This window comes from Ranitomeya imitator, chromosome 1 (genome assembly GCF_032444005.1).
Source record: "Ranitomeya imitator isolate aRanImi1 chromosome 1, aRanImi1.pri, whole genome shotgun sequence".
NCBI lineage: Eukaryota > Metazoa > Chordata > Amphibia > Anura > Dendrobatidae > Ranitomeya > Ranitomeya imitator.
Window position 1 is genome coordinate 752,675,089 of NC_091282.1, and position 25,770 is coordinate 752,700,858.

The 25,770-nt window shown below is 43.7% G+C and overlaps 1 protein-coding gene across 1 annotated transcript in view; it reads left to right on the forward strand.

Annotated features, from left to right (window-relative positions):
* Positions 1-25,256, forward strand: part of FANCM (FA complementation group M) — a 156,125-nt gene extending 130,869 nt beyond the window's left edge. Inside the window, exons 15-23 of the mRNA XM_069734960.1 lie at positions 14,240-14,322; positions 14,418-14,486; positions 17,620-17,730; positions 19,519-19,678; positions 19,988-20,091; positions 21,210-21,752; positions 23,680-24,028; positions 24,435-24,726; positions 24,987-25,256. Of these exons, the coding sequence (XP_069591061.1) occupies positions 14,240-14,322; positions 14,418-14,486; positions 17,620-17,730; positions 19,519-19,678; positions 19,988-20,091; positions 21,210-21,752; positions 23,680-24,028; positions 24,435-24,726; positions 24,987-25,116 (1,841 nt within the window). The 3' untranslated portion in view covers positions 25,117-25,256. The remainder of the gene's footprint in view (positions 1-14,239; positions 14,323-14,417; positions 14,487-17,619; positions 17,731-19,518; positions 19,679-19,987; positions 20,092-21,209; positions 21,753-23,679; positions 24,029-24,434; positions 24,727-24,986) is intronic.
* The last annotated feature ends 514 nt before the right edge of the window (positions 25,257-25,770 follow it).

Below are 25,770 nucleotides of genomic sequence, written 5' to 3' on the forward strand. Positions count from 1 at the left end.
ACAAATTGCTCAAAAGTTACTCTTGGCTATGATAGAAAGGCTTCATAAACTTCTTGTGTATGGGGCAGTTGGTGAGCGTGTCCATGCTGATCTCTTAGCACCCCCCATTGGGCTTGTGAGCAGCAGAATGGGACCATAGAGCAACATAGGAAGACAATCTGGTCTTGATTTACATCATGTGGATGGCCTGGTGTGTCATTTACCTAGGGAAGAGATGGCACCCAAATTTACTATGGGACGAAAATAGGCTGGCAGATGCAGCATGGTGGGTTTGGGAACCTCCTATCATTTATGTGAATGTAACAAACATTTTACAGAGCTTGTTTCATCAGGGCAGCACTAATCCCAGTGATAAAGAAAATAATCACTACAGTTATCATTTGCCAATATCTTTGATCACTTGCTATATGCTGGCATCCTCCACCACGTGATTTGGTACATCCAGCAGAGATCTGGTCTTGACAGGTCATTGGAATAAAATGGAAATTTATTTAGACCAAAAGTTACAATTAAAAAGGGATAAAGATCAGATCTAAAACAAAAATTTGTATGGAGAACCCTCTGTCCTATACAAAGGGGTCTCTATTATTAATAATATAGGGATTTTTGTGTACTCACCGTAAAATCCTTTTCTCCGAGCCAATCATTGGGGGACACAGACCATGGGTGTTATGCTGCTGCCACTAGGAGGCTGACACTAAATTGAAACAGTGTTAGCTCTTCCTCTGCAGTATACACTCTCATGCTGGCTCTCAGAGAAGCAGTTCAGTGCAAAAGCAGTAAGAGATCATTAACATCATATCAGAGTACAACACATCAAATTAAAGAAAAGCAAGCGCAAGCCAAAAGATTAACAGGGTGGGTGCTGTGTTCCCCAATGATTCGCTCGGAGAAAAGGATTTTACGGTGAGTACACAAAAAACCCTATTTCTCCTTTGCTTCATTGGGGGATACAGACCATGGGACGGCCCAAAGCAGTCCCTGGGTGGGAAATCACATCACAGATTGAACCCCATGTACCAACTGACTAAAGTTGCGCTACCGCCGCTTGCACATTACATCTGCATAAGTCCGCATGTACAGAAGTCTGAGAGCGTACGCTGTATCAAGTTGCATCCTTGCAGACCTGTTCTGCCAACCCCTGATGCCAGATGGCACAAAAAAGAATGTCCACCGACCGAGTAAAGTGAGCCTTAATCCCCACTGGGATAGGCTTGTCTCTGAGGCAGTAGGACTTCTGAAAAACCAAGTGAACCCATTTGGTATTGTGGCCCTAAAGCGGCTAAACCCTACCTGAGACCCTCAGGAAGCACAAATAGGGTGTCCGACTTACTGAAGGGCACCGTCTTCGAGATGCACCTTCTGAGAGCCCTTACTACGTCAAGGAAGTGAGGAGCTCATTCCACCCAATTACCGATGCTGGACAAAAAGAGAGAAGGACAAAGTCCTTGTTAAGGTGGAAAGACAAGACCACCTTGGAATATAGACAACGTAGATGATTCGATGGCCACCTTGTCCTGGGGGAAAATCAGGAAAGGAACTCGACTGGACAGAGTGGCTAGCTCTGAGACTTGTCTGATAGACATCACCGCGACAAGAAGAAACGACTTTCAGAGACATACTGCAACGGTTCGAAAGGTGTCTGCTAAAGAGCACCTGGGACCAATATCAGGTCCCTGGCCTGTAATGGCATACTATAGGGGAATACCACATGGGGGAGACTCCCTGAAAGAAAATGCTCACTTACAGAATGGAAGTAATCCTGCGCTGGAATAAAACAGATAAGGCCAAAATCTGGACTTTGAGAGAGAGGGAGAAAGAGCTGAGCGGCAAACCTGATTCCAGACCAGTCTGGAGAAATTCCCAAAATGGAAGGAACAGAGAAGACATGAGGACGTCCGCAGTGCCTGCACCATGCGAAAAAAGGTCATCAGGTGTGCTTATACATGCTAGCTGATGCAGGCTTCACATGCTAATCATGGTGGGAAACCCCTGATGAGAGAACCCAGCTTGAGATCGTTTGTAGGCTTCAACGGCCAAGCTATTAAACACAGGGACCCTGAGTTCTCATGACAAAAACGGACAATGCCAGAGCAGATCTGGATGATCCGGCAGTCGCCACGGGACATCGGTGACTATCTGCTCTAGATCTGCAGATCACGCCCAGCATGGCCAAACCTGGGCGACATGGATTACTGGAGTCCCCTCCGCCTAGATCTTCTTGATGACCCTCAAAAGGAAAGAATGTAAGGAAAAAACACGTGCGGAAAACGAAACTGAAGCCACGGAGAGACCCGTGCATGCACCTTGACAGTCTAGGGATCCCGAGACCGAACTCTGAAGTGGAGTACCTTGGCGTTCAATCTTGAAGCCATCAGATCCACGTCCGGAGTCCTTAAACAAATACATATCTGTCGAAAGACCTCCCACTGTCCCGAGGCAAGACCCTCCCACTAACCCTTGGATGTATCCAGGGTCATTCCTAAAAAGGATATCCACTGAGCTGGAACGAGGGAAGACCTGTATACGTTTATGACCGAGCTCAGGTGATAAAGAGCATTGCCAGTGATGCGAAGGCACTTTGTGCAGTCCTGGAAGGGTGGACCCCTGATGAGAAAGTCGTCTGAGTGGGGCAGAACGGTCACGCACTGAGAGCGCAAGATGGACGAGACGGCGGTCATGACCTTCGAGAACACTGTGTGAACTGAAAATGCTGTTCGGGAATGGCGAAGCACAGGAATGTCTAGATAGGGGAAAATCGGAATATGGAAAAAAGCATCCTGTTGTCAATGGATGCTAGAAACCCTCTTTTATTGACGAATTTGCATGATCCTTGGTGAGATCTATTCCCAAGATTCCAGCGCTGCAAGGCTGTAGTGCTAACCACTGAATCAATGTGCTGCATTAGAGATGGACGAATCATCCAAAACTGGCTGGCAAAGACCCTGACTGGTAGAGGAAGGATCATGAAGGGACTAGATCGCTGTGACCAGTGACGCCCTTGGCTGTGACAGCGACGAAACCCACTTGGGGGGATATAGTGCAGTCTAGATCCCAGCAAAATGAGGCTGTACGACAGAATACCCCATGACACGTTAATCACATGCATCCTTTGTAGGGAAAACCAATGGGACCTCAGGGTCAGAGCACTTACCCAGGACTGTTGCTCAAAGGTGCTGCAGGTTAGAGAAACTATGGTGGGATTTTGATCCCAGGACCACATGCAGCCAAACTTCAAACAGGTTCGAGTAGAAACCCTTTTGAGCTTTTCGTGAATCTGTGGTGTCCGAAAAAGGATTTGTTGTTGACGCCCAAAAAAAAAAGGACATCTAAGCCTTGCTGCGGAGGAAATTTGCTCTTTCCTCCCATAGCATCAGAAACAAGCTGAACCAGCTTCACTCTAAATAAACGTCCACTCTAGTAAGGAAATGATGTCAGAGACTTTTTGCACACAGAGTGTTTTCTATTCCCTGTGCCATAATGTCCTTCTGAACGTGATGGCATTTGCTGCTGATAGTGCAGCGCAGCCACATCCAAAGAGGCATCCAGGAGACCATGGCTTTAGCTACCCCCGCTGTTTAAACAATAGATAGTGCTGAACCCGAGGCCTCAAAGACAGAGCGAGTCAGATTCTCTGAAGGTCTGTGGGTGAAGATCCATCCGGCTAGGATAGGATTCTAAATGCCGGACAAAATACTGGCAGGTTCATAGCAGGAGATTCAGCTCAATCTTTTTGCAGATCGGCTGAAACAGGGGGTACCTTGTACGAGAGGCTTCTGACCTGTGAGGCGTTTATCAGGTCGCTCTCAGCGCCGGTTAAGTATAACTCAGACCACCGGGTGAATGGTAAACGCTGTATGAAGGTGATTAGTCCTCTTGAAGGGACTGTGTTCCGGGACAGAACCAGAATCCTCGTCAACCTTTAGAGTCTGATTGACGGCCTCAATAAGGGAGTCCCCCATTTTCTGGAACTCTGGCGAGTGCAGATCCGGGAAAACATCCAATTCAAACTCAGTCTTATTCTGCAAATCTCTGGTGAGGGAGAGCGAGAAACAGAGCTCACGGATGCCAATGGCTGAGATCGCTCGGGTAATCGTACCCCGGATCCGATTTCTAGACGCCTGTACGTTTCTAGAATACTTGCGACCCCTGCTAGCTTATGACTCCCGTGTAGGAGAGGATCCATTTATATCAGACCTGCCCATGCTCCGATCCACATGAATTGCTTCAGTGACGCAGCCCACTTAGTGTCAGCCTCCTAGTGGCAGCAGCATACAACCCATTGTCTGTGTCCCCCAATGAGGCAAAGGAGAGAAATTAAAAAAAAAATATACCATATATATATATATATATATATATATATATATATATATATATATATATATATATATATATATATATATATATATATATATATATATATATATATATATACACAGTTAGGTCCATATATATTTGGACAGAGACAACATTTTTCTAATTTTGGTTATATACATTACCACAATGAATTTTAAACAAAACATTCCAGATGCAGTTGAAGTTCAGACTTTCAGCTTTCATTTGAGGGTATCCGCATTAAAATTGGATGAAGGGTTTAGGAGTTTCAGCTCCTTAACATGTGCCACCCTGTTTTTAAAGGGACCAAAAGTAATTGAACAGATTCAATAATCTTAAATAAAATGTTGATTTCTAGCACTTGGTTGAAAACCCTTTGTTGTCAATGACTGCCTGAAGTCTTGAACTCATGGACATCACCAGATGCTGTGTTTCCTCTTTTTTGATGCTCTGCCAGGCCTTCACTGCGGTGGTTTTCAGTTGCGGTTTGTTTGTGGGCCTTTCTGTCTAAAGTTTAGTCTTTAACAAGTGAAATGCATGCTCAATTGGGTTGAGATCAGGTGACTGACTTGGCCATTCAAGAATATTCCACTTCTTTGCTTTAATAAACTCCTGGGTTGCTTTGGCTTTATGTTTTGGGTCATTGTCCATCTGTAGTATGAAATGATGACCAATCAGTTTGGCTGCATTTGGCTGGATCTGGGCACACAGTATGGCTCTGAATACCTCAGAATTCATTCGGCTGCTTCAGTCCTGTGTCACATCATCAATAAACACTAGTGACCCAGTGCCACTGGCAGCCATGCATGCCCAAGCCATCACACTGCCTCCGCCGTGTTTTACAGATGATGTGGTATGCTTTGGATCATGAGTTGTACCACGCCTTCACCATACTTTTCTCTTTCGATCATTCTGGTAGAGGTTGATCTTGCTTTCATCTGTCCAAAGAATGTTCTTCCAGAACTGTGCTGGCTTTTTTAGATTTTTTTTTTAGCAAAGTCCAGTCTAGCCTTTTTATTCTTGATGCTTATGAGTGGCTTGCACCGTGAAGTGTTTAGGAGTTTCAGCTCCTTAACATGTGCCACCCTGTTTTTAAAAGGGACCAAAAGTAATTGGACAATTGACTCCCAGGCTATTGGACAAATGTGGGCAATCCCTTCGTTATGTCATTCTCAGTTGAGCAGATAAAAGTCCTGGAGTTGATTTGAGGTGTGGTGCTTGCATTTGGAAGGTTTTGCTGTGAAGTAAACATGTAGTCAAAGGAGCTCTCCATGCAGGTGAAACAAGCCATCCTTAAGCTGCGAAAACAGAAAAAACCCATCCGAGAAATTGCTACAATATTAGGAGTGGCAAAATCTACAGTTTGGTACATCCTGAGAAAGAAAGAAAGCACTGGTGAACTCATCAATGCAAAAAGACCTGGGCGCCCACGGAAAACAACAGTGGTGGATGATCGCAGAATAATCTCCATGGTGAAGAGAAACCCCTTCACAACAGCCAACCAAGTGAACCACACTCTCCAGGAGGTAGGCGTATCAATATCCAAATCTATCATAAAGAGTAAACTGCATGAAAGTAAATACAGAGGGTTCACTGCACAGTGCAAGCCACTCATAAGCATCAAGAATAAAAAGGCTAGACTGGACTTTGCTATAAAACATCTAAAAAAGCCAGTACAGTTCTGGAAGAACATTCTTTGGACAGATGAAACCAAGATCAACCTCTACCAGAATGATGGAAAAGAGAAAAGTATGGCGAAGGCGTGGTACAGCTCATGATCCAAAGCATACCACATCATCTGTAAAACATGGCAGAAGCAGTGTGATGGCTTGGGCATGCATGGCTGCCAGTGGCACTGGGTCACTAGTGATTATTGATGATGTGACACAGGACAGAAGCAGCCGAATGAATTCTGAGGTATTCAGAGACATACTGTGTGTTCAGATCCAGCCAAATGCAGCAAAACTGATTGGTCGTTGTTTCATACTACAGATGGACAATGACCCAAAACATAAAGCCAAAGCAACCCAGGAGTTTATTAAAGCAAAGAAGTGGAATATTCTCGAATGGCCAAGTCAGTCACCTGCTCTCAACCCAATTGAGCATGCATTACACTTGTTAAAGACTAAACTTCAGACAGAAAGGCCCAAAACAAACAGCAACTGAAAACCACCGCAATGAAGGCCTGGCAGAGCATCAAAAAGGAGGAAACACAGCGTCTGGTGATGTCCATGAGTTCAAGACTTCAGGCAGTCATTGCCAATAAACGGTTTTCAAACAAGTACTAAAAATGAACATTTTATTTAAAATTATTGAATCTGTCTAATTACTTTTGGTCCCTTTAAAAACAGAGTAACACATGTTAAGGAGCTGAAACTCCTAAACCCTTCATCCAATTTTAATGTGGATACCGTCAAATGAAAGCTGAAAGTCTGAACTTCAACTACATCTGAATTATTTTGTTTAAAATTCATTGTGGTAATGTCTATAACCAAAATTAGAAAAATGTTGTCTCTGTCCAAATATATATGGACCTAACTGTATATATACACTGTGTATGTATGTATATGTGTGTATATATGTGTGTGTATATATATATATATATATATATATATATATATATATATATATATATATATATATATATATATATATATATATATATATATATACTGTGAATATGTGTATATATATATATATGTGTATGAGTATGTCCGGGATTGGCATCTGCACCGTCGCAGCTACAGCCACAAAATTTTTCACAATTACAGGTCTGGACCCCGAGAGCGTCATAGGCTATGTTGTGAGGTGAAATTTTAACCCCATGCTTTCCACTTCAAGAAACAATTTTGCCCGTATCTACATAATGGGGAAAAAGTGAAAGGAAAAGTGTTGGAGGCAAATTGACAGCTGCCAAATGTGAACAAAGGGGACTTAGAGTAAGAGCGATGGCGCCAAAGAGTATATACCGCACAGTTGCGAAGGTGGGGCCCCGACATGGGATACTTACCACACACGGGGATATGAACACGCACACACAAAATGCGCCACACACTACCACGTGTTTGAACACATATACCACCCTCAGCACACATTTCACCACACATACACCAACCTCGCCACATAAAAGTCGAAACACAAAAGTCGCCGCTCAAAACTCGCCACGCGCAAAACTTGCCATATGCAAAACTAGGCTCACGCAAAACTCTCCACACTTGCAAAACTCACCTCATGGAAAACTCGCCAAACACGCAAAACTTGCACACGCGGAAAAATTGCCACATGCACAAAATTTGCAATGCATGCAAACGTTGCCTGTCACAAAACTTGCACATACTCAAAATGCACCACACAAAACTCGCCACGTGCAAAATTTCCATGCGCAAAACTGGCTGAACACAACTTGCTACACTAACCTGTCACATGCAACTCGACACACAAAAATTTGCTACACGCATGTTGCCACACAAAACTCATCTCACAAAAGTCGCTACATGCATGTCGCCACACGCAACTCAACACACACAACTTGACACATGAAACTCGCCCTAAAACACACACAAGTCTGGTATTATCCTTCAAAAATAAAAATCTGATTAATAAGAAGACAAACTACAAGAGCAACAAATGTACCATATGGGAAATATGGCAGCTGTCAGTGACATGACCTGTCTATTATGTGTATGTGTGAGCTAATATATTCTGCCAGGGGGGAGGGCTTCCTGTTGGCTGGGATTTATCAGGCTGCCGATTTAGCTTACAAATACTGAGGTAAAAATACTGACCAAATAACGTGTGAACGCGGTCTAATACAGGAGGAGATGACACACAGGTATATATTATGTACAGGGGAGATGACACACAGATATATACTATATACAGGGGAGATGACACATAGGTATATACTATATACAGGGGAGATGACACACATATATATTATATACAGTGGAGATGACACACAGGTATATACTATATACAGGAGATGACATACAGGTATATACTATATATAGGAGATGACATACAGGTATATAGTATATACAGAAGAGATGACATACAGGTATATACTATACAGGAGATGACACATGGGTATATACTATATACAGGAGGAGATGACACAGCAGGTATATACTATTTACAGGGGAGATGACATACAGGTATATACAAGAGAAGACATACAGGTGTATACTATAGATAAGGGAGATGACAAGCATGTATATACTGAGGTGAAAATGAGGGGTGTGAGTTGAAAATGAAAAGATGTGAGCGCAAAATGAGAGGAGTGAGGGAAAATAGTGGAGTGATTGGAAAATGACAGATGTGAGGCCGAAATGACAAGTGTTAAGGGGGAATGAGAGGAGTGAGGGGGAAAATAAGAGGAGTGAGGGGGAAAATGAGAGGTGTAGGGGAGAAAATGAGAGGCATGATGGGAAAATAAGAGACGTGAGGTGCTATAACTAACCACAGATATTTACAATGCCCAGGCAACGCCGGGCTCTTCAGCTAGTATATATACATATACACACACACACACACACACACACACACATATATATATATATATATATATATATACACATATACAGTCATGGCCAAAAGTATTGACACCCCTGCAATTCTGTCGGATAATACTCAGTTTCTTCCTGAAAATGATTGCAATCACAAATTCTTTGGTATTATTATCTTCATTTCATTTGTCTTAAATGAAAAAACACAAAAAGAATTGTCCTAAAGCCAAATTGGATATATTTCCACACCAAACATAAAAAAGGGGAGGGACAAAAGTATTGGCATTGTTCGAAAAATCATGTGATGCTTCTCTAATTTGTGTAATTAACAGCAGCTGTAACTTACCTGTGGCACCTAACAGGTGTTGGCAATAACTAAATCACATTTGCAGCCAGTTGACATGGATTAAAGTTGACTCAACCTCTGTCCTGTGTCCGTGTGTGTACCACATTGAGCATGGAGTAAAGAAAGAAGACCAAAGAACTGTCTGAGGACTTGAGAAACCAAATTGTGAGGAAGCATGAGCAATCTCAAGGCTACAAGTCCATCTCCAAAGACCCGAATGTTCCTGTGTCTACCGCGCGCAGTGTCATCAAGAAGTTTAAAGCCCATGGCACTGTGGCTAACCTCCCTAGATGTGGATGGAAAAGAAAAATTGACACGAGATTTCAACGCAAGATTGTGCGGATATTGGATAAAGAACCTCGACTAACATCCAAACAAGTTCAAGCTGCCCTGCAGTCCGACGGTACAACAGTCTCAACCCATACTATCCGTCTGTGTCTGAATGAAAAGGGACTGTATGGTAGGAGACCCAGGAAGACCCCATTTCTTACCCCGAGACATAAAAAAGCGAGGCTGGAGTTTGCCAAGACTTACCTGAAAAAACCTAAAACGTTTTTTATGAAGAATGTTTTCTGGTCAGATGAGACAAAAGTAGAGCTTTTTGGGCAAAGGCATCAACATTGAGTTTACAGGAGAAAAAAAAGAGGCATTCAAAGAAAAGAACACGGTCCCTACAGTCAAACATGGCGGAGGTTCCCTGATGTTTTGGGGTTGCTTTGCTGCCTCTGGCACTGGACTGCTTGACCGTGTGCATGGCATTATGAAGTCTGAAGACTACCAACAAATTTTGCAGCATAATATAGGGCCCAGTGTGAGAAAGCTGGGTCTCCCTCAGAGGTCATGGGTCTTCCAGCAGGACAATGACCCAAAACACACTTCAAAAAGCACTAGAAAATGGTTTGAGAGAAAGCACTGGAGACTTCTAAGGTGGCCAGCAATGAGTCCAGACCTGAATCCCATAGAGCACCTGTGGAGAGATCTAAAAAATGGCAGTTTGGAGAAGGCACCCTTCAAATATCAGGGACCTGGAGCAGTTTGCCAAAGAAGAATGGTCAAAAATACCAGCAGAGCATTGTAAGAAACTCATTGATGGTTACCGGAAGCGGTTGGTCGCAGTTATTTTGGCTAAAGGGTTGTGCAACCAAGTATTAGGCTGAGGGTGCCAATACTTTTGTCTGGCCCACTTTTGGAGTTTTGTGTGAAATGATCAATGTTTTGCTTTTTGCTTCATTCTCTTTTGTGTTTTTGCATTTAAGACAAATTAAATGAACATAATACCAAGTAATTTGTGTTTGCAATCATTTTCAGGAAGAAAATGAGTATTATCTGACAGAATTGCAGGGGTGTCAATACTTTTGGCCATGACTGTATGTATGTATGTATGTATGTATGCATATACAGTTATATGAAAAAGTTTTGGCACCCCTATTAATCTTAACCTAATGTTTTGTAAAAAAAAAATTTTTTTTGCAACAGCTATTTGTTTCATATATCTAATAACTGTTGGACACAGTGATGTTTCTGCCTTGAAATGAGCTTTATTGTACTAACAGAAAATGTGCAATCTGCATTAAAACAAAATTTGACAGGTGCATAAGTATGGGCACCCTTATCATTTTCTTGTTTTAAATACTCCTACCTACTTTGTACTGACTTACTAAAGCACTTTTTTTAGTTTTCTAACCTCATTGAGCTTTGAACTTCATAGCCAGGTGTATGTAATCATGAGAAAAGCTACTTAAAGTGGCCATTTGCCAGTTGTTCTCCTGTTTGAATCCCCTCTGAAGAGTGCCATCATGGGCTCCTCCAAACAACTTTCTAATGATCTGAAAACAAAGATTATTCAACATAGTTGTTCAGGGAAAGGATACAAAAAGCTGTCTCAGAGATTTAACCTGTCAATTTCCACTGTGAGGAACATAGTAAGGAAATGGAAGAACACAGGTACAGGTCTTGTTAAGGCCAGAAGTGGCAGGCCAAGAAAAACATTAGAAAGCCAGAGAAGAAGAATGGTGAGATCAGTCAAGGACAATCCTCGGACCACCTCCAGAATGCTGCAGCATCAACTTGCTGCAGATGGTGTCACTGTGCATCGGTCAACTATACAACGCACCTTGCACAAGGAGAAGCTGTATGGGAGAGTGATGCGAAAGAAGCCGTTTCTGCAAGCACGCCGCAAACCGAGTCGGCTGAGGTATGCAAAAGCACATTTGGAGAAGCCATTATCTTTTTGGAAGAAGATCCTGTGGACTGATGAAACCAAGATTGAGTGATGCAAAAAGGCGTTATGCATGGCGGCCAAAAAACACAGCATTCCAAGAAAAACACTTGCTACCCACAGTAAAATTTGGTGGAGGTTCCATTATGCTTTGGGGCTGTGTGGCCAATGCCGGCTCCGGAAATCTTGTTAAAGTTGAGAGATGCATAGATTCCTCTCAGTATCAGCAGATTCTTGACAATAATGTTCATGAATCAGTGACAAAGTTGAAGTTACGCAGGGGATGGATCTTTCAGCAAGACAATGATCCAAAACACCGCTCCAAATCTACTCAGGCATTCATGCACAGGAACAATTACACTGTTCTGGAATGGCCATCCCAGTCCCCAGACCTGAATATCATTGAACATCTGTGGGATCATTTGAAGAGGGCTGTCCATTCTCGGCGACCATCAAACTTAACTGAACTGGAATTGTTTTGTAAAGAGGAATGGTCAAAAATACCTTCATCCAGGAACTCATTAAAAGCTACAGGAAGCGACTAGAGGCTGTTATTTTTGCAAAAGGTGGGGATCTACTAAATATTAATGTCACTTTTCTGGTGGGGTGCCCATACTTATGCACCTGTCAAACATTTTCTGTTAGTACAATAAACCTAATTTCAAGGCAGAACCATTACTGTGTCCAACAGTTATTAGATATATGAAACTGAACTAGCTGTTGCAAAAAAACAACAATTTTTATAAAACATTAAGCTTAAGATTAATAGGGGTGCCCAAACTTTTTCATATAACTGTGTGTATGTATGTGTGTGTATGTATGTATGTGTGTGTGTATATATATATATATATATATATATATATATATATATATATATATATATATATATATATATATATATATATCTGAATGTGAATGTGTGTGTATGTGTGTATGTCCGGGATTGGCATCTGCACCGTCGCAGCTACAGCCACAAAATTTTGCACAGTCACACGTCGGGATCCCGAGAGCGTCATAGGCTATGTTGTGAGGTGAAATTTTAACCCCGCGCTTTCCAATTCACCAAACAATTTTGCCCCTATCTACATAATGGGGAAAAAAGTGAAAGGACAAGTGTTGGAGGCGTGGCAGCTACAGCCACAAAATTTTGCACAGTCACACGTCTGGACCCCGAGAGCGTCATAGGCTATGTTGTGAGGTGAAATTTTAACCCCGCGCTTTCCAATTCACCAAACAATTTTGCCCCTATCTACATAATGGGGAAAAGTGAAAGGAAAAGTGTTGGAGGCAAATTGACAGCTGCCAGATGTGAACAAGGGGGACTTAAAGAATGAGAGCGATGGCGCCAAAGAGTATATACCGGACAGTTGCTAAGGTGGGGCCCCGACATGGGATACTCGCCACACACGGGGATATGAACACACACAAAATGCGCCACACACTACCACATGCTTGAACACATATTACCCTCAGCACACATTTCACCACACATACACCAACCTCGCCACATAAAAGTCGAAACACAAAAGTCACCGCTCAAAACTCGCCATGCGCAAAACTCACCACATGCAAAAACTAGGCTCACGCAAAACTCGCCACAAGCGCAAAACTCACCTCATGGAAAACTCACCACACGCAAAACTTGCACACGCGCAAAAATTGCCACATGCACAAAAGTTGCAACACATGCAAAAGTTGCCTCACACAAAACTTGCACATACTCAAAAGGCACCACACATAAAACTCGCCACGCGCAAAAACACAGGTATATACTATATATAGAAGGATATGACATACAGGTATATACTATATATAGGAGGAGATGACATACAGGTATATACTATATATAGGAGGAGATGACATACAGGTATATACTATATATAGGAGGAGATGACATACAGGTATATACTATATACAGGGGAGATGACACACAGCAGGTATATACTATATACAGGGGAGATGACATACAGGTATATACTATATACAGGAGATGACATACAGGTGTATACTATATATAAGGGAGATGACGAACATGTATATACTGAGGTGAAAATGAGAGGTGTGAGGTGAAAATGAAAAGGTGTGAGTGCAAAATGAGAGGAGTGAGGGAAAATAGTGGAGTGATGGGAAAATGACAGATGTGAGGTGGAAATGACAAGTGTTAGGGGGGAATGAATGGAGTGAGGAAGAAAATGAGAGGTGTGAGGGAGAAAATGAGAGATGTGAGGGGGAAAATTAAAGATGTGATTGGGAAAATGAGAGGCGTGATGGGAAAATAAGAGAAGCGACGTGCGATAACTAACCACAGATATTTACTATGCCCAGGCAACGCCGAGCTCTTCAGCTAGTATGTATATATATATATATATATATATATATATATATATATATATATATATATATATCCCTTTTTAAGTGCAACTTTTAAGTTTCTCTTTATTACAATCGCCTATGACGACCGGATCTTTGCTAGATTTTCAATATTGCTAGTGACTTTTTTGGTTTAGTGGAGTCCATGGGTCAGAGCTGTGTTTTTTTATGTATCTGCACCATGTTAAGCACATGGTGTAATGTTCTGGCTGATTGGTGTATACGTTGTCTTTTCTTTTATTCTTTATTTACGCTCTTCTCCTCCTTTTATACAATCCAGCACGTCCCCTATATCTGCAGTGTAGTAATAATGACCTCGGGGGCAGCTGTTTTCTTTCTGTAGCCGCAGGACCCCGAACATCGAGGTCAGACTCTGGGGATTTACTTGCCGTCGTCGCTGTATTTTTTCCTTTTCATTGCGTTTTTTTATCATTCTGTTCTGGGATTTTTGTTGTCTCTCCACAGGTAGCAGCCCCGAGAGCGAAGATGATGTCGTCTTTAGACGGAAAAGAAAATTGACTGGCGCCAATGTCCTCAGGTCTCCAGAGGTGAGACGGGGAATCGTCTACCAACAATGCGCTGTGAGGCGACTGTATGCTCCGATTTGGGTTTTTATTAGTTTCTTTACAATTTCGTTTTGCAGACCCCTAGCAGCGAGTGTGATTTCGACTCACCGATGCCCACAGATAAGAAGCGCCGACACCTTAACAGAGTAAGCCTGCTGTCAGGGAAGTTCTGCCCATCGTCAATAAAAAAAAATAGTCATCCAATAATCCAGAATACTCAATTAATGATCAGATTATAGCCTTATGCTTTTTGCGTTACCATAGACCTACACATCTATTCTGACATAGAGGGCACCCGATGTTGATAATTATTCTGGGTTATTGGAGAATAATAAAAAAAAAAATTAGCCGACACATATGGGTGTGCTTGGCATACATGGTCCACAAGAAGTCTTCTAAAGGTGGCCGAACACTGATGTGCCAAACCTATTGTTTGCAAGGGTGCAGGGACCACTGACACACTAATGCATTGGCGGTTCATTGACTCTCTTCCTGATTGCTGCTGCTGGGGAAAAAAAAAGATTGGGCAGGTGGATTTTAACATGCCCAATCCTTAAGTTATACTAGAGGGACAGCCGTGTGCTCCCCACAGTTAAAGAGGACGACATACAGGGAGAAGAACTACCGTATCTATCTACTGCTACTCGCTCTTTGTGTTGCTCGCTCCTTTCCCTGTCTGTTGCTTGCTCCTCTCCCTGTCTGTCACTCGCTCCTTTCCCTGTGTGTGTCGCTTGCTCCTTTCCCTGTGTGTCGCTCGCTCCTTTCCCTGTGTGTCGCTCGCTCCTTTCCTTGTGTGTCGCTCACTTCTTTCCCTGTCTGTCGCTTACTCGCTCCTATCACTCCATTTATATATGCGCTATATACTTGTAATGACAAATTTCTTTATACAGCAGAGTTTCTGTGCCTCTGTTTCCCCGCAGACACAACGTATTCCAGGTCGAATGTTGATCATCTGTCGGCATTGTTCCCTCTCATTATGTAGATGGGTTCGGGCCCCGTTCTTACCATTACCTTGCATTGTATATAAAATTACCCTGAAGCCATTTAGCGGCCATTACGCCCATTATCTGTATACATGTAAGACTATATACCATTAGTATGGTCCTGTACAATGTTGATGAGGTCTGCGCAGCTCCTATTCACATCTCATATGCAGGATAAAGGAGCGCGTCATCACGCTGTTCTAGTAATTTAGCTAACGAACTCCTTCTATCTGTCGTCTGTACAGAGAATAGCGTGCACATGTAATTTGTCGGAAAATACAAATGATTGGCGACATCTTGTCATCGCCTAGCAACAGCAGTCATCCGGGAAGCCGCACTTTCTGCAGCTCGTTCAAGGCTGATAATGAAAAGCGGTGTTGGAATCCGCTGGTCCTTGGACTCTTCTTAGTGAATGTTATTTTTCGCTCCTTTGTTTTACAGGCGGTGACCCCTGCTCCCCGACTCCATACTAATGCTATACATTGTGGTGGCACCATCACTGTGCTTTCATGGAAGTTTTATTGCAAAAACATCTGCTCTTTTGAGAGTTAGAAAACTTTCTGACTAATGTATTTTCTGACAAGTCAATGATGACACAGAAAGGACTTCAGCTGCAAGCGTGTATCTGGTCAGGGGGTCCCAGTGCACTGATATAGAGATTGCACAACATTTTCACAAAGGAAACATTTGTGCCATGAATACATTTGGCCTAATGTTTGAGCTTGTGTGGCGGTAGTATGTAAACCCTAGATGGCTGTAGCTCAAGAGCTCTAGGATGGCGGTAACGCGTGAGCTCTGGTATGGCGGTAGCTCTGTATGGCTGTAGTATGTAAACCCTTTATGGCGGATGCTCGTGAACTCTGGGATGGCGACAGCATGTAACCTCTGTATGACAGTATGTGACGGTAGCGCATGAGCTTTGGAATGTCGGTAGGGTGTGAGCGCTGGCATAGGGATAGCACCTGAGCTGTTTGGCAGTAGTATGTAAACTCTTTATAGTGGTAGCATGTGAGCTCTGGGATGGCGGTAGCGTGTGAGCTTTGGGATGTCAGGGTATGAGCTCTGGGTGGGGGTAGTATGTAACCTTGTATGGCAGTAGCGTGAGAGCTTTGGATGCCTGTAGGGTGTGAGCTCTGGCATAGGGGTAGCGCCTGAGCTCTGTATGGTAGTAGTATGTAAACTCTGTATAGTGGTAGCATGTGAGCTCTGGATGGCGGTAGCGTGTGAGCTTTGGGATGTCAGTAGGGTATGAGCTCTGTATGGGGGTAATATGTAACCCTGTATGGCAGTAGCATGAGAGCTTTGGATGCCGGTAGGGTGTGAGCTCTGGCATAGGGGTAGCGCCTGAGCTCTGTATGGCAGTATTATGTAAACTCTGTATAGTAGTAGCATGTAAACCCTGCATGACCATAGTGTGTGACCTCTGGGATGGCGGTAGCATGTGAGCTTTGGGATGTCAGTAGGGTATGAGCTCTGTTTGGGAGTAGAATTTAACCCTGTATGGCAGTAGCGTGAGAGCGTTGGATGGCGGTACCGTGTGAGCTCTGAGATGGCGGTAGCGTCTGAGCTCTATATGGTGGTAGTATGTAAACCCTGTATGGCAGTAGCGTGAGCTCTGTATAGCAGTAGCACGTGAGGTCTGTATGGCGTTACCATGTGAGCTCTGGCATAGGGGTAGCACCTGAGCTCTGTATGGCAGTAGTATATAAACTCTATATAAACCTATAAATAAACTATATAGTTAAAAAAAAATTTAATAAAATATTTAAACCTTTATTGAAGAAGTTTTTTTTCTAAAAATAATATGCAAAATGAAATAAAGTAAGGTGAGCAAGCTAAGGCGACACAGCATCATGGAGGAGATGCACCAGTGTATACAGGCCAACATGGCAGGCTAATATATGAAGTGCTGGGTTCCAACAGAGGATACCCTTAAATACACAGCTTGGCATGCACAAATCAAGAAATAAAGTAAAAATGGAAATGGATAAATAAGCATAAATGGAATCAATAAATACCTGTAGTCACCTCTTCCTGCTGTGTTGGAGCTCTGTGTAGAGCATGAGGTCTGTATGGCCGTAGCTTGTGAGCTTTGGAAGGGTGGTAGGGTGTGAGCGCTGGCATGGTTGTAGTATGTAAACCCTGTCTGGAAGTAGTGTGTAAGCTGTGGCATGGGGTAGCATGTGAGCTTTGGGTTGGCGGTAGCGTGTGAGCTCTGGGAAGGCTGCACTGTATGGTACTGATGCCTGTGCAGTTCATGGTGGCATTTAATACTTAATAAATGTTTTTCTTACAGCTGGATTCTGATGATGAAAACTTTGTTAAACCCCCCACTCATCACAGGGTTATTGTCCACAATGGCCGAAAGGAAAATGATGAGGAAACGACGAAACCAAAGAAGCAGAAGGTTTGTAGTAGAGGCTGTTGTGTAGGATTTATGTTTCTCCAGTGCAGGAAAGTTGAACATTTGGTAGCGAGTCCCCTCACATATCACTGCCAATCGATGGAGGAGCTTTATGATGAGAGACTCATGTACAACGCACAAATAACACAAACTCTGAACAGTTCTATACTTTCTGATTACTCAGAAAATTTAATTATTCAGTGATGTACTTATTTGCTGGGTCCTCGAAAGCTAGAAATATGTTGTAGCTGCTCTCTGCTTTGGATAAAAGATGAAGACAACTCTCCGTTTCTCTAGAAATTATTTTTTTTTATTTAGAATCAATTATTTGCCAAACATATGTACTTTTTTATGTGGTGTAAATGTCGCTGTTCTCCTGAATCCGGCGTTGTTTTTCTTTTGTTTTTACACCTCTCCATTCCTGAGATATGGGCCCTTCTTCCCTGTAAATAAATCTAGTCTTGTTAACAAAGTGGGTGTGGTCCTCTAGATGACTCCCACCAGCAGAGTTCTGGACCATGCTCCATTTTCTAGCAATACTAGATTTACATACATGGAAGAAAGGGCCATATCTCAGGAACTGAGAGTCACAGGGAGAAAAGAAAAGCTGCATCGGATTCGCGAAGAACAGCGGCATTTACACCAAATGATAAATTACATATCTATGACAAGTGACTGGTACCCTTTAAGGCCATTATAGTCTGCACCCTGAGTCCTTTATCTGTGCATAGTTATAGTCTGGTTAATTTCTTGTCTAATGGTAACATCTTGTTGTTATTATTTAGGCTTTAATTGTGTATGCCATAATTGTTATGGTAGCAAATGGGTTAATTCCCCCCCCCCCCCACAAAAAAACCCACTTCCTCTTCTCTTCATGCCTTAATACCTGAAAATGGAAGAGCTGGTGTATTTGAGGCAATGACGAGCTTAAATAAAAAAAAGTCAACGTGATCCTTGACCTCCACACCATTCCACGTCTTCTAAAATAAAGATCTTCCTCTTTGCACTCGCTTACTTGGGTAATGGGAGAAGTAACTGTTCTTCCAGCTCAGTGGCTGGGCACATTGCAGGGAATTTATTGGTTTTGACGTTCAGGTCGTATGTCACGTTCTAGATCTAGTACTGTGTGCTATATTGGGATGCTGGAAACGCACACTAAATCTTTTTTCTCCTGCTCTCCACCTTCCATCAGTCTGTAGTCATGGCTATGATCAAGCGTGCAGCTTCACGAGGTGCAGAGCTGGCAGTTGCACTTGAGGCCCTTCTGCCACACCGGTCAGCAGCAGCATGGTGTATGGTATATGGAGCTCCAATTTATGCCTATACCTTGTAAACCTATAGGTTTATAGAAAGAACTGGGTGGAATTCTGTATTCATGGTTCACTGTAAAGGATTTGTACCCTACTGGGATGCCGATGGATCCACAGAATGGGGCTCTGAAGATCCCTATCTGAATGGAGCGATGATGGAAGGGCCACACCTATTCACCCAAAATTGCCTATCCTATTGATAACTTGGTGCAAAACTTTTATCCTTGTGCTCTGAGTGGCACACAGCACCCAAGCTAAGTCATGTCACTGACAAATGAAGGGAGCAAATGACAGGGCAAGATGTTGGCTGGCCCCACGGGAGCAAATGTCTGTTAATTGTCATTATTTGGGTTTAGTGGAGGATCTCGCACCTCCCGAGCTGCTGCCTTTTAACTATTGGATTTTTTTAAAAGAATATGTATATCTGTAGTTTTTTGTTATAATTTGTGGTCAGATGATCGACATCCATTCTGCCCTTTAGCAGCACGCAGCAAGGCAGTTCTTGGATGAGGAGGCTGAGCTTTCCTCAGAAGAGGCTGAATTTGTGTCTTCGGATGAGAACAGTGACTCTGAGAGCGAGCGCAACACATCCCTTGTGGGATTCCTGAACGACAACACCCAGCTGTCTCAGGGCTTAAATGGTGAGTGCAATATGGCGGAAAGCTACTACTAGGCCTCAGCGGTCATAAGCATGGATAGTGGTCTTGCTGTATTGCAAGTGGGGGGCAGTTAATGGGATCATACTTCTCTTTGCCGTAAAACATTACAGCAGTTGATCTCGCTGTACTCTTCTAAAATCAGCCTTAAATGACGTCTCCAAACGTACTTATTGAGACGTTCCGAATTTCGCTGGTGACCTGACTGGAAACAGTCAGCGAGCATCATCCTGCACGGGTTGTTCTGGTCATCAGGTTGTTCTCGGTTAACCTTGATGCGATTTTTCTTTTCAGACTCTGAGATGCACGGCATATACATGAAGTCTGTACGCAGCCCCGCTGCTGGCAACAGGTTTAAAATGGTGCACAGGAGACACAGTATGGCCGTCTTCTCCCAGGTGGGTATACGAGTCTTGAGATCTGTGTGATGTAGCAGAGCTGGACTTGTACTTTGTGCAATGTTAAAGGGAACCTGTTGCCGACTCCCGAATACTCTTCAGCATTTCAGAAAAAAAAAAAAGTAAATTAGAGCCAAAAAAAATAGAGAACAATCTCCAAACCACTCCAAGCTGGACGGTCAGGTCTCATATTCACAGGGAGAGATCTGCCAATCAGTTGGAGCAGGGCGATGAGAAGCCGCTGTTCTCTCTGAATATCATATTCATGCTGTCCAGGTTGCGGACATCATGAATCCAACAGACTCCCTTTAAAGGGATTGCCCAGTAAAAACAAGTAGATAGGTGATCACTTGATCAGTAGGGGACCAAACTTCACTCATATTCCCTTAGAAGAATGGAGCATGTTCCACCGCCGCTCCATTCATTCCTCATAGAGGTGGTAAGATCTGCGTTCATTATTTTCCGGCAGCCCCATAGAGAATGAATGGTGCAATGTTCGGGCAGCCAACCTGCCCCTCTATTGGGCAGATTCGAGCCGACCACAGGGTTTGGACCTCTGCTGATCAATAAGTGATTATGTATCCTCTCTATAGGTGATAAGCGAGCATGCTCAGGTGCTAAAAGTGTCTTCGGCGTGCCCGAAAAATATGTTCGAGTCCCCGCGGCTCCATGTCTCGCGGCTGTTTAAACAACCACAACACATGCGGTGATTGCCTAACAGCCACGAGACGCGCAGCTGCAGGGACTTGAACATATTTTTCGAGTCACTCAGTTAGTACCCAAGCATGCTCAGATAACACTTTATCAGAGCACGTGCACTCATCACTACAGGTGATACGTTGTTTTCAGCAGACAACCCCCGATATCTTGACTGTCACCTGATACAATGGAACTGAAGACTTTGCTCTGATGCATTTCCACATTGATTAAACCTAATCTAATATCAGTCATGCATACATAATGGAAATGTAGCTGGGGTCCCCAGAACTGGAGATTGTTGGGGTGGGGCGATATTTTTCTCATACACCATCCTATTGAGAAGGGATCTCCCTCGCTATAATTCAGCTCCCCTCGTGTCCATTAGACTTCATGCCAGGCTCTTCTCTCGTGTTCTCTAGATTCCAGAACAGGACGAGAGCTACATGGAGGACAGCTTCTGCGTTGATGATGAGGAGGATGAAGAACAAAAGTCAGTCTCTGAGGAGGAGGTCCAGGTTGACCTCGATCTCCTCCGGGAGGACAGTTTTGTTGGAGGGAGAAAACAATATCACACACGACGAAGGTTAAAACTAAAAAATACTCCGTCCAGAAAGGGACAACCGGTGAAAAAGAAAAGACGGATCATCATCCACGATGACTCCAGTGATGAGGAACAAGGGAGGATGTCCAGGTCTAAGGTCAGATCTCCACCACAGATTTCATCCAACGTATCGTTGTTGTCTTCCACCAAACAAACATCACAAGGGGCTGCAGTAAATAATAAAGGATCGGGAGCAGACAAGAAGAAGGTATTTGATGTTCCCCTGAAGGATCGGTGCCAGGTACGGCTGAATCTTCAGGCCTCGCTGTCCAACGAGCTTGATTTTCAGACAGAAATCCAATCCTCATTCAGCATCAATGGACCTGGGACATCAAATGGGATTATCCGTCCTTCGGAGAAGGTGCGTGTCCGAAACCTTATTAGATGTGTTATTTTAATTTATTCTAATGATATATAATCGAGACACTAGAAAAGCTGGGTGTTGATATGAACCACGTGTTATTGTTAACGTTACCGATACAAAGTTTCATACTTCTCAATTCAGAATCTTATACTGTATCTCTGTATACAGGGAGCTCCCTCTAGTGGTGGCTGCAGACAGGATCTTCTCATGTATCTGTATACAGAGAGCTCCCACTGGTGGTGCCTGTAGACAGGATTGTATCATGTATCTCTGGAGACAGGGAGCTCCCCCTAGTGGTGGCTGTAGAGAGGATCTTCTCATGTATCTCTGTATACATGGTGCTCCCCCTAGTGGTGGCTGCAGACAGGATCTTATCATGTATCTCTGTATACAGAGAGCTCCCCTAGTGGTGACTGCAGACAGGATCTTATCATGTATCTCTGTATACAGAGAGCTCCCCTAGTGGTGACTGTAGACAGGATCTTCTCATGTATCTCTGTATACAAGGAGCTCCCCCTAGTGGTGACTGTAGACAGGATCTTATCATGTATCTCTGTGTATAGGGAGCTCCCCCTAGTGGTGACTGTAGACAGGCTCTTCTCATGTATCTCTGTATACAGGGAGCTCCCCCTAATGGTGGCTGCAGACAGGATCTTATCATGTATCTCTGTATACAAGGAGCTCCCCCTAGTGGTGACTGTAGACAGGATCTTATCATGTATCTGTGTATAGGGAGCTCCACCTAGTGGTGACTGTAGACAGGATCTTATCATGTATCTGTGTATAGGGAGCTCCACCTAGTGGTGACTGTAGACAGGATCTTCTCATGTATCTCTGTATCCAGGGAGCTCCCCCTAGTGGTGGCTGCAGACAGGATCTTATCATGTATCTCTGTGTATAGGGAGCTCCCCCTAGTGGTGACTGTAGACAGGATCTTATCATGTATCTCTGTGTATAGGGCGCTCCCCCTAGTGGTGACTGTAGACAGGATCTTCTCATGTGTCTCTGTATAGGGAGCACTCCCTAGTGGTGACTGTAGACAGGATCTTATCATGTATCTCTGTGTATAGGGAGCTCCCCCTAGTGATGACTACAGGCAGTATCTCATCATGTATTGGTATATTTCTGTATACAGGAAGACTTGTGGCTTTCCTCCTAATTCCTTAGTGTGTACAGCATGATCATGATAATAGGGGAGGACAATGTGTCCTATGTAATAAATTGTGCTTCGCTATGAAGTTGCTGAGCAGGGATTATTAGTCTTTCCTGAAGCACAGCTGTTCTAGGGGTTCTAGCCCTTATTCACATGTAGGTTATGTAGCTGCATTTTAGCCTTTTCCTTACTGCACCAAACCCTGAAATTTCCTACGATTTTTCACGAGATCCATTCAATTTAATGGTGTTGTCTAGTACTAGAAAACCTCTGTGTAATCTACTCAGGGCCTCATGGAAAATAAAATCCCTGTATACTCTCCTCCCACAGCTACACCAACCCAGCACTGATATTCTTGGCTGGTGATGTGACATCGACTGCAGCGATAATGCTGCTGCTGCTGCAAGGGCGTGGGGAGTATATATTGTTTTTATGGGGCCCTGAATGGATTTAGTTGGGGTGGCCCAATACCGGTCAACCCCCTCTAACGATGGGGGTCCATGTCTTAACATGATTGATAAAATGTAGCACCAGCAATAATAAGGCCTCTTCGGTTTGGCTGCTGCATCTGTTCACTTAGTGTGCAGGTTACAGCTAGAGTTTTTCTGTCATATATTGTAACGTACCCAAAGGTGACCAGTCACCATACAAAGACCAAAATTGACTCTCATCTCCAGCCAGAAGCATTGGTAATTTCAAGGCAGGGTGCGATCTGTTCTGCAGATCTATGCGTCTCGCTGAATATAATTTTACTCTTTTCTGTCCCTCCAGCTCAGCAGCAGAAGAGTAGAAGCGTCATGGACGGCTCCTTTGATTGACTCTCTGGCTGTGCAGATCCCTGTGTGTGGCGCTGCCCCCTGCATCCTTGCAGACAGCAGAGAAATCTTGTCCGGACCGGATGTTATCACGTATCTGAGGACTGCTCACGGCTGCAGGGTGGACATCTGCTCCCTGGGGGGCTGCGATTATATTGTCAGCAACCGCTTATCGATAGAGCGGAAATCCCAGTCTGAATTTTCCCACAATGCCAATAAGAGTAAACTGGTGGACCGGATCCAGCACTTACACAGCATGTTCGAGAGGGTCTGTCTCATTGTGGAGAAGGACAGGGTGAAACCCGGTATGTTCCCACTGTATTACCCTCTGCCACATGCACTAAGGGCAGATATTTTGCACCTGTCCTGTTAGTATAGAGCATGTTGGGGGATTACGCACTTCTGCTTCCGAAGGGTAAGTGCTAACGCCAAACAAGCCCTTTAAGGAATGCTGATAATACGTGTGTGTGCACGGCCTGAAGAACACAAGGCCTTGGTAATTGGTGTCGCAAAAGTAGCAATTCTTTCTACACACATGCTTTTAGGCTGGAGATCTAATTCCTCAGTTCTACAGTGGAGGCAGTGTTGGTGAATGTATCACGAGTTATCAGGTCCTTTCCTGATTAAAGCTGATCACTGGCTTTCAGCGCTAGGACAGCTGTGAAGCAATGGCTGCCCTACACAGTAAAACCTAACATTTACCTTTTGTAGGGGAGACATCGCGGCTTTTCCAGAGGACCAAGTATTTTGACAGCACGTTGTCCTCCTTAATCAGCGCCGGGGTCCAGGTTCTCTTCAGCTCGGGCCAAGAGGAGACGGCGAGGCTGCTGAAAGACCTCGCTGCCCTAGAGCAGAGGAAAAACGAAGGGATAACGGTCCCCACACAGGTAACTGGGCGCCAGCAGGAGGCGCTGAACTTCTACCTCTCCATCCCCAACATCAGCCACATCACCGCCTTGAACCTGTGCCATCACTTCTCTTCTGTGAGACAGATGTCAAACAGGTAAGAAAGCGTTCATGTTATTAAAATAAAAGTGTGTAATTGATAGGATAGTGATTCAATTAATCCTTCTGTTATCCTCCTGGAAATATGACTGACCTCTTACAACTGGTTGTTCCCGTTCCTAACAGTTTGCTTTGGCCAGGCCAAAAGATGGAACAATCATATTTCCGTTATTAGCCTAATTTTCAGTTAAAGCAAAAAAAAAAAACCTAAACTGAACGGTGTCCGATAACATATTTATCTCACTCCATCTCTTACAGCTCCATAGATGAGATCGTAAGCAAAGGAAAGGTGAGCAAACGGAAAGCAGAGGAGATCTACCGCTACCTCCACTATGTGTTTGATCCGCGGATGCTGCAGACCAGCGACCGGCACAAGCAGAGCCTTTAATTGCGATGTGTCTGTTTTCTGCTTCTAGAACTTTACAGCTGGGATGCTATTACGGATGATGCTGTCCGGTGCTCCATGCGGGCATCTTATATGCACTTTATAATGTGTTCATATGTAAATAAATGATAGAGAGTAATACCACAACTGTGTGCAGAGCATGCGACTACCTAGCCTAAAGGGAGAAAGCGCTCCAGCTCAGATATATAACGTCACAGTACCCGACAGGATTGCGAGGACAGCACAAATCCGGGCTGGTAGTTGTGCCGTAAGTCTGCTCCTGATGTAGAAGTGACAGGACCAGAACAACCTTTTTAAAGGGAGTTTGTCAGTACAAAATGTCTGTTCAAACCAAGCACAGGCACTTGGTGCATCATGGCTTGGACAAGCATTTAAGTGCACCTCTTCTACTTGTCCCCCCGTACTTTAATTGACAGGGCAGAGATAGGTGGAAAGATTGTACATAAATGTTTGGCCACACCAAGAGTGCACAAAGTGTCTCTGCTTGGTTTGAACAGTCATTGCTTGCTGACAGCCTTCATTAAAAAGGATTTTTCTACCCCATAGGTTTTGGTCAGTGCTGTGTTCAACCCATTTCCGACATTTGCAGTAATAATACATCCCTGTAACGCGGGACATATTATTAATGCATAGTGA